This window comes from Pseudorca crassidens, chromosome 10 (assembly GCF_039906515.1).
Source record: "Pseudorca crassidens isolate mPseCra1 chromosome 10, mPseCra1.hap1, whole genome shotgun sequence".
NCBI lineage: Eukaryota > Metazoa > Chordata > Mammalia > Artiodactyla > Delphinidae > Pseudorca > Pseudorca crassidens.
In genome coordinates this window covers 66,615,668-66,625,406 of record NC_090305.1, presented here as the reverse complement: position 1 = coordinate 66,625,406, position 9,739 = coordinate 66,615,668, and the positions used below count along the sequence as shown (strand labels likewise).

The 9,739-nt window shown below is 48.0% G+C and overlaps 1 protein-coding gene across 1 annotated transcript; it reads left to right on the top strand.

Moving 5' to 3' along the window:
• The first annotated feature begins 3,165 nt into the window (after positions 1 to 3,165).
• Positions 3,166 to 6,776, top strand: LOC137232920 (serine protease 44-like). Its single transcript, XM_067755764.1, has 5 exons — positions 3,166 to 3,445; positions 3,848 to 4,004; positions 4,691 to 4,947; positions 5,724 to 5,887; positions 6,458 to 6,776. The coding sequence occupies exons 1-5, from the start codon at positions 3,166 to 3,168 to the stop codon at positions 6,692 to 6,694; spliced, it is 1,095 nt and encodes a 364-aa protein (XP_067611865.1). The 3' UTR covers positions 6,695 to 6,776.
• Positions 6,777 to 9,739: the final 2,963 nt, after the last annotated feature.

Genomic DNA, 9,739 nt, shown 5'->3' with positions numbered 1-9,739 from the left:
CAAGGCACTAGGAAACATTCCAGTTTCATCCATCCAGAGGGCAGGGACTTCACTGTCTACTCAGGTTATCAGTAGAGACCCTGCAAGGCTCACACCTTAGTATTAAGGCTGAGGTAAACCTAGAGTAAAGGCACACTTAACAGAAGACAGCTGGGTTATCATTCTCTTCCAAAATGTACTTTTCTGGTTGAAGTATATGAAAAAACCTAGTCTCACATAAATATACAGCTGGAAAAGGGAGGAGTATTTTAATAAACTTTTCAAGTAATTGAGGATTTAAAAAAATCATTTTATAATACACCAAAACTTGACAAGTGGTAGTTTTTTGCAATGTGGAATATGAAACTTTTTGAACTTTTTGTACTTACTACATTGAAATCCATTGGTCTACCTTTCACTCCAAATGGATCTTTTGAAGCTATGCATAATTTTGTAAATCATTGAAAAATATTGGTTCACTTAGTTATGCAGAGTTTCCAAATGTTGACACATTTCATTACACAGTATCAGAAAATCACATTCACTCATATTACAACTACTGTTGTCAGAAAAGTATTTAATTATCGGAAAGCTGTTGAGCTCATGGTAGCAAATATAAATTTTCCAAAATTCAAATTCTCACCTCTAAGCTCAAATTTTATCATTGCCAACAAGTACTGTCAGTTGTTTTCTTCAAAGTTGCAGACTCTAACTTTATTTTTGAGAATATGTCTGCCAAATATGCGTCTAAATAACTGCAGTTTATTAGTCACTCTTGTGAAGGACCATGATGTCCCATGATGAAAGCAGCTAATTCAGCTCACAGCTCAGACAATTGTACAGCTTGCTTGAGTTAACATCCAACTTCTTTATACAGCAGCAGTGCTTTGTGCATAATTGTCATTTCATTACACACAATCTTAAATGTGGATTAAAGGGTCAGTACTTAATAAAATTAATAATTTTTACTTCTCCATCAAGGACATTTGAAAAGTGAATTTGGACTGATTGATTCCAGGAGTGGGATATCACCCTTGTCATTATGCTACAATATGTAAGACTGTCTGGCTGGAAGACTCACTCTGTGTGTCTTCCTCTCCTTGCTAGCTTTGAAGAAGCAAGCTGCCATGAGTCCTACAGCCAAAGGAAACGAATTCAGGCAACCACTGATCGAGCTTGGAAGCAAACTCTTCTCTAGTCGAGTCTCCTGGTGGATGAGAACCCAGCCCTGGCTGACACCTTGATTGCAGCCTTACAGAAGACCCAGGTAAGCTGTACCTTGACTCCTGGCCCCCAGGAACTGTGAGATAATAAACGTCTGTTTCTTTTAAGCCCCTGAATTTGTGATTATTTGTTACAAAGCAGAGAAAACTAATACAGAGGCCATTCCCATATGTGATAAAGCCTCTAGCTTCTGTATAATGAAGTTCATGATAGTTCCGGTGAGTCTTTTAATCATGTACCTACTTTGCACCTTCCTGACCAAAAAGCAGGTCCTTATGTCTAAGGTGATGTTACTCAGGATTCCATGATGGTAAGTCAGACCTTCCATGAGTCCACTGATAGTGGTGTCAACAAAGGCATTATAGGCAGGCAATGCTAGCTATATATAGAATATATATGTGTATATATAACCCCTGAGTGTGTATATATAACCCCTGAATAACTAGCGCAACAGTAGTCTACTTTCAGCCGGCACCAAGATTTTGAGCCCATCTGTGAGCCAGGGCCAGGTTTTTTCTTCTTTCATCCGTTGGTCATAGGATACACCCTATCAGGCTATGGGTGTGAACTGATGGAGAATTGTTTCAATTCAATACAAATAAGTGACATGGGGGTCTAGGCCTTTTCTCTGCACAACTTACTTGTGTCTTCAAGATTGCCATGATCCAATCCCAAATGTATCACTTCCAGTGGGTCATGAGTTGCTTTTTCCAACTGAGTTTACGACTTAGTGAATTTGGCTAAATTTCCATCTTATGATAGGAGGTGCTGGTCTCTTAGTCATTTAATGTCCCATGGTCTGGCATTTAGTTTCTTTTTAGGATTCAGTAGTGTGCCAGTAATTGCTTTTCAAAGGATATACAGTTTCTTTGCAGCAGAGAGTATGGTCGTGCTCCAGAACTGTAGGGATCTATACTGTGACTCTCTAATTAGGACATAGCAGACTCCTTACAGCATTTTAATTCACCACAGCAAACTCTAGCACCATAGGATTTGCCAGGTCATATAGACCTAGTGACATGGCTGCTTATATCACAGTCTGACTTTGTCTCTTGACGGAGAAACTGCAAAACATTGTGGCTACTTTTATGTATGTCATCTAGGTTAGTCTCCTTTTCTCAAGATTAAAAAATTTTATCCCATTCTTTTTTTGCGATGTAAGGTAATATAGTCACAGGTTCCAGGGATCAGAATGTGGATTTCTTTGGGAAGCCATTATTCTGTCTACTACAAGGTTGTTTCCAAATGTTGGCTCTCATGAATTTAGCCACTGTAAACATTTGTAAATGTATTTGTGTGTGTGTGTTTGTGCATGTGTGTGTGTACATAAATCTTTATTTCTCTGGGATAAATGCCCAGGAGTACAATTACTGAGTCATACAGTAATTGTATGTTTTGTTTTATAAGAAACTGTTGATCCGTTTTCCAAAGTGGCTGTAATATTTTATATTCCTACCACGGTGTATGAGTGATCCAATATCTCTGCATCTGTGTCATTATCGGTGTTGTCATTATTTTTAAATTTTAGCTAGCCTGTTAGATGTGTGGTGATATTTCACTGTGGTTTTAATTTGCATTCCACTAATGGCTCTTTTCACGTGGATGCTGATTTTTTAAAAGATGACGGTATCATTTCTAACTCAGTGGTTAGTAACGTTCAGCGCAACATTCATATTGAGGAATTAAAATTTTTACTGCCAACAAGAAGGGGAGGGAAACGCCGGTAAAGGCCTGATGCAGCCCTACAGGGAGTTCCGGGTACATCTCTGTGCGGCGGTGGCGCGGCTGCCACTCTCTGTGGCCAGCGCTCCGAGGCCCCGTCCGGTCCAGGCCCTGAACCTCAGATGACCCCACAGGCGCCGGGGACCAGTTTTCCCGCCCAGCCGTTTCCCGCCAACAGGAGGGCAGGCGCGGAGCCGCCGCGAGGGGCCGCTGCAGAGCGCGGAGGCGACCAGAGGTACCATGGCGTCCCGGGGCGTCCTCCGCAGCGGCGGCGGATCCCTGGGCCTCCTGGTCTGGCTCCTGGTCCTTCAACCTCGGCTCAGTGAGGCCCGGGCGGGCGGGGAGGGGGCGCAGGGCTGGTCGGCGCTGACCTCAGGCTCTCCACCCATCTCGCGGGGAGGCCGCGAGGACGCCAGGGCACGCCCGTGGAAGCTGCCTCCTCGAGGGCTTCCGGGAACTTCGGGGGCCACGGAATCCCGTATGACTGCAGCAGCCCCCGATTTGGTGGCGTTTACCCTAGGTGACTCTGATTCTTACAAGGCTCTGACACCTCCACATACACCAGCACCAGGAGGGACCAAACGACCACAGCTCTTTCCTTCAGGTGATGTTTCCGGGCCAAGCCCTGCGGCAGAGAACTGGCCTGGTCTGAGGGGCATGGGCCCCAGCCCTGGGGGAGGAGGCTCTCAGGGGGACACGAATTTTCCCTGGGGGGGTCTGAGTGGACCCAACCCTGTCCTTGAGATCTGAGAGGACATGACCGTTTTCTGAGGAGTCTTAGGGGATACAGACCTGCCCTGGGGGTCGGAGGGGACATGGCATTGCTCTGAGGGTTCTGAGACTTCTGAGGATTATCTGGCTCTGGTCGTGGTGGCGTCAGCGGCTTTACTTTCAGTCCTGTCCCTTCATTGACCTGCTCTAGTGTGTGGCCATTGGACTTCAAGGGTAGTTGGCGGAAGGCCGGCCCCAGAGAGGAAGTGGCCTTGGCAAGTCAGCCTGCAGATCAATGATAAACACATATGCGGAGGCTCCCTCATTGCCAGTTGGTGGGTGCTGACCACGGCTCACTGCGTATTTGGGTGAGTTTTCGGGGTTCCAGGCTTGGGCTTCTGGTCAGGCTGTGTGACCTGGAGCCAGTCCTGACCTCTTCCTGAGCTTCCTCTTCCTCATCTGAAAAAGAGGGTCACAGTCCCTGACTATAGCTCTTCAGGGTACAGTCAGAGGTAGGTGATATTAGGGCCCTTGGTAGCCTGGAAAGTCAAAATGCAAAATCAAGTTCAAAACTACTTTTTTTTAACCCTGTGCTGAGTAGCCTTCAAGCCAAGTGGCAAGAAGCGGGGAGAGATGCAAGTTGGGAAACAGTGTGTGGGCAGAGACTTGTAAGAGGGAATATTTACGGGGAATAGAATGTAGCTGACCAATTTGGCTAGCTCAGTGGTCTCAAACTTTAGTGAGCATGGGAACACCTGCAGAGCTTGTTAAAACAATAATTGCCCATCCCCAACCGCAGAGTTTCTGATTCAGTAGGTCAGGAGTGGGACCTGAGAATTTGCATCTCTGACAAGCTCCCAGCTGACGTTGATGCTGCTCATCTGGGGACCAAACGTTGAGAATCACTGGATAGAGTGGCCAGGGGTCCAGGAAGGGATGTGGTCGGGAGGGAGGGAGGGAAGTGACCAATAAGTGGCTTTGGAGATAGGACCAGGCTGGGAAGAACCTAGAAGATGTGGAAGGGGAGTGTAGAGCCTCGAAGATCTCTCTGCAGCCATGTGGAATACACAGTGAAGATGGGAGACATACGCTTGATGCATACCTCCAAAATGGCAATCAAGGTCCCAGTCCGAGACATGGTTATCCACAAATATTTTAATCCTATTGGAACAGTGGGAAATGACGTTGCCCTTGCTCTGCTTGCCTTCCCTGTGAATTTCTCCTCGAACATCCAAACTGTGTGCCTCCCTGAAAAGGCTTTCATGGTCCAAGCTGGTACAGAGTGCTGGGTGACTGGCTGGGGAAAACTAGGTGAAAGAGGTGAGACTGTGAAGCAAGATGGCAGCAAACTCGGGCCAGGGAAGGGGCTGCCTGGTGCCCTGGTGTTGGCCTACAAGCTAAAGGGAGAGACAGGGAGGCAATTTTCTAGCAAGTGGGTAAGGGAGGAGGGTGGAGAAGATGCTGGTGGGAGTAATTTGATGGTTTTACAAATTTTTATTAGTATGTCAGGACCTGGGGGCTTGAGTGACAAGCAAAGTGGGTTCTCTCTAGGGTGGATTTAAACTCAGGAGGTGTTGATTTGTCTGCTAATCTGAGCTGTCCCAAACTGAAAGTACCTGCCTCGGTGGATAGGGAGCTTTCTGTGAGTGAGAAGAGTCCAGAGAACTCCTGGATGAAAACTGTGGAGCCTCCTATCCCTGGGGCGAGACTGGATTTGGTACCTTTGGGGCATTGCCTGTCTGAGATTCTGATCCCGCTCTAAACTAAAGATGCTTTTCTGAGGTACAGGACACCTGTCACTATTACTGATGATACTCAGAGTGACAGACACTTGGTTTTGACTTCTCAGGTTGCCTCTTCCTTTCCTGATCTGTTCTTCTTTACCTGTCTTGGTTTTGATTCTTACCACTTCCTCTCACCATGTCAACTCTGGGCTTCATTTCCTCTAGTGTCAAATGGGGACAATATCCACTACCCTAAGAGGGCATCTGTGTGTGAACACACTGTATTGAGACCCAGAGTGGGTACCAGGGGCTCCTGTTTTGTCCCACTAGGCAGATCCACCTACTCCTAAATTCTCTCTACAGAACCATCACAAGCATCTACACTACTGCTTCAGGAGGCTGAGCTAAGCATTCTTCACTATGACAGATGTAATGAGGTGCTCAAAGAAAACATGGAAGGTCGATTTGACATGGTCAAGAAGAGGGCTATCTGTGGTACCAGCCCCACAGGGAAGGATGCCTGCCAGGTCAGTTCATGGGCCCTTTGCTGCCTCTGCATTTTGGTTGTCCTCTCAGATGTTCCTCATCCACAAGCAGTAGGACCTACGTTATCCGGCAGCACCTCCATTCACCTGTCTTCAAGTTAAGAGGATTAAAGGGGACAAGCCACCAAGGCTCTGCCAGGCTGGCCTGACCTGATCCTTCAGTAGAGAGGATCTGATACTGCCTAGAGGGAGACAGGGGAGGAGGGGAGATTCAGGCATGAAATACCAATAATACAAGTCAAGTGACAGGAAATGTATACAAGTAAGGACTTTATTCATTATTAATATCTCAGAGTACATACATTTTCTTTGAGAATATTCAATTTTTTGTATACAATTTATTGATGACATATACAAATTTTGTTTGTAAAATTTTTTCAACTCTCACGTGTCAGATTCATGGAAACCTAGGGCTGGTGGAGCCTTGGTGGAGCCTTAGTGGAGCCTGGGGAGCCCCATGCATTCCAATTTCCCAGCATCTTGCAGTGCATTGAGCCTGTTATGATGTTGATTCTCTTCCATCACTGTGTTTGTTTCTTTCTCTTTCTCTAGGGAGATTCTGGGGGTCCCCTGGTCTGTCAACTTAATGACTCATGGGTCCAGGTGGGGATAGTGAGCTGGGGCATTGGCTGTGGTCGCAGAGGGTATCCAGGAGTTTTTACAGAAGTGAGTTTCTACAAGGATTGGGTCGTTGCTAAAATCAGTCAGGCTTCTCATATAGACTCAGCAGGCTACTTCAGCCTAACGCTGTGTCTGGTGCTGCCTCTGGGCGTCCTGCCGACCCCGTGATCACCCTGGCCCACACCCCCTTCTGTTTCTGAGTCTCACACTAGCCCTGCCTCTGACCTCCCACTTCTACTCAATGCCCTTTCCTCAATTTTGTTTGATCCACTGACCCTGTGGAGATCCACAGGACAGAGTGGCAGCAAGAAAGGAACCCTGGAAGTTTCCCGGCCTGGTGCTCCAGGAACCTGTGTTGTCCACACCTATGCCTTGGCTGTGCTCTGCCTGCCGGGAAAAAGTGGGTGAAACTGGATGGCCAGTGACCTGCCAGGTGATGCTTCATGATGCTTCAGCCACATCTTGGAGAACACCTAGCAAAGAAGGGACATCATCACCGGTGAAACAGCGTTAGACCTGACACTTTATCAAACCAGTCCGCTTGGTGATTGTTGGGAGAGAGTGAGGAGGCATCACCATGTCCACATCTGACTCAGCTGTCTGGCTTGGCAGAAGGTCCCCTGCTGCCCAGTGCGGATGCATCTGAGTGTCCAGCCTCTGCCACACAAGCCCTCCTGGGGCAACTCAGTCTAGGAATCCCCTTCCCAGTGCTCCAGTGTCCACATTAAGGCTCAAGTTGTGTTGAGGCATTAAGGAGTGTGGAGATTTCAGATGTCAACTGAATAAATGCTTGGAGAGTCTCTTGTGTGTTCTGAAGCTCTGCTCTCCTGGCGGTTATGGGGTTGCACATAACATACTCTAGAGAACTAGTTTTCCACTTAGCCGAGGGAGCTTGCAAGGATTCCATTACTCTCTAGAAAGTGTGAGATGAGGAGCCTGTCTATCTGGATAGAAGTCTGATGGATGTCTTAGGCAGTGGGTCCAGCGGCCTGTGCTCCTCTTGTAGGTATCAGCATCGCTATAACTGGGGGCATTGCAGTTGAGTCTGGCAGCCTCTGTAGACAAGAACAGGGGAACAAGAGGGCAGAGACTGGGGCATGGCCCACTCACACAGCCTCGTACCTCTCGTGCTGCCCCGTAACAGGAATGCCTGGAGGAGACCCCATGGGCTTGGTGTCAAGACACTTAGAGCCCAAAGAGCTGAGGTCCCACAGGGGAGGGTAGGAGGAAGGGCCTGGCTGTGTGTGTGTGTGTGTGTGTGTGTGTTGCTTCTTTGTCCCTATCAGTAGACCTAGTGTCCCATAGTCACCTGGACTGGTTGCTGATCTTCCCCCAGCCTCTGCCTCCTGCCCACCCATCCTTCCTTGGTCAGTGTTCAGGCTTCCAGATATCAGTGGACCTCAGAGAGCCATGTGTGATAGTCCCACGTGCTGCCTGAGGGAGGCTGGGGCGGGACACTCTGCTTTTCACGCCCCAGCTGGTTATAGTTAATCCTAGTAAAGTCTAGTACCGTCCTTTTACAGAAATGCACAGTTGGGCAGACTTGGAGGCCGGAGTTTGGCTACATACCACTCTCACGTGCAGCTTTCTTTCAGAACAAGCTACCTTGTTCTTTTCTGTGATGTTCTCTTGCTGAGAATGTCAGTATGGCTTCTCATTTCCCTTTCTCTTCCTCCTCACTGACCAAGACTCAGTATCAGCATTGAGTCCTCCCCAGAGCGTCTCCTGTGGACTACCCTGGCCTGTGTAATGTGCTTTCTCTGGGCCCCCCTGACTCTGTTGGTCCTGGGCCGGTTCCTGTCTCTTGTTTCCACTGGGTGACATTTTGTACTCAAGGTTAAGAGACTCTGTGTCATCATTCTCTACCTTCCCCCCTCCAGCTCCAGGTTTGGGATAGAGCATGATTTCAGGAAATATTTGGTGAATGAGTGAATGAATGGAAAAGTGAATACTCACATCTCCTCTGTCACCTTACTCCTTTCTCTCAGGGCCCTCTCAGCTCATTGCTCTGGCCCCTTTTACTTTCCAGGTTGACTTGTCCAGGAGGGAAAATCCCACCTGGGAAGCAGGTGTTACAGCCCCTGCTGTAGGAGAAGTCCCAAGCTTTGGGAAGTTCATGGTGCTAGCCTGGGTGCACTTTGGTGTGCTGATACTTGAACGTGCTTTTTGTGGTGGGGGAAAGGATTTGAGTTCAAGCAGCTTAGATATTGAGAATTAGCCTCTGGCTCCCAGAAAAGTCAGGCCTGGCCTCTCAGAAGCCCGAACAGCAACCTCCAACTGAATGGTAGCCATTTTTATCCTCTCCGGCCAATATTTATGGAGTACTTTTTGTGAATGGGGCACTGGGCTGTGGCCGTAAAGATGTGGAGCTCAGGTGGGAGGGCAGAAGTGGTCATTAGGATGACCCTCTGGTGAGGGGCTTGGAGGCTGGGTAGAACTGCCCTCTGAAAGAGCTAGGTAACACAGGGAGAGGAGGAGGTCGAGAGGCAGGCAGTGCGTTCTAGTAAAAATACTGGCCTTCAAAGGACAAGGACACAAAGCCCAACAAAAAACGCTGGGGGTTTCAAGTCATAAGGAGTAGTGAGGCGTGCCAGTGTGAGTTTCTAATGCCCAAATTGTGGTTTGAAATATGATTTTCCACCCAAAGAAACCAGGGCTTCTTGGAGAACCAGCTTGAAAAATGTCCAGGTGTGGGCCAGGAAATGTATAAATTCAGCCTGAAATTTCCTGTCACACCAGATGGTGAGGAAGTGCTCCAAATGACTAGGATCGTGTCAAAAGGACTCAGGGGCTGAGTGGTACAGGTACCCTGTAGTGAAGTGTGGCATTTCTGCTAAATCCCACTTGCAGAAAAGTCACACCTATTCCCCAGCATCTATGAATACCGACTCACAGCTACCTTGCTTGCAAAAACTCAGCTGCAGAAACAGATTCACTCAAGATGACACCCCTTCACAGGGAGTAGCCCATAGTAAATGACTGGCAAGCAGGGATAGGAAGGCCCAGCCTCTTTGCCTCCTTTTGGGGTGACTTGGAAGGGCTTCTTTAGGGTCAGCTGAGACCGCAGTTGCAACTGCATGGCAGCTCAGCTTCTCCCATTGCCAAGTTCTGCCTCACATGCTCCCTGCCAGGTGGGAGTCCTCCCAAGAGCACTCCTCAACAAACCCTTGCATACAGGTCTCTCTCAGAGTCTGTTTCCAGGGAACCAATCTA

Bases quoted from the DNA above. Each gene is read 5' to 3' on its own strand.
- LOC137232920 (XM_067755764.1), top strand. From the start codon at position 3,166: ATGGCGTCCCGGGGCGTCCTCCGCAGCGGCGGCGGATCCCTGGGCCTC. The intron at 3,446-3,847 runs GTGACTCTGATT...GACCTGCTCTAG, and splicing joins TTTGGTGGCGTTTACCCTAG to TGTGTGGCCATTGGACTTCA. The intron at 5,888-6,457 runs GTCAGTTCATGG...CTCTTTCTCTAG, and splicing joins CAGGGAAGGATGCCTGCCAG to GGAGATTCTGGGGGTCCCCT.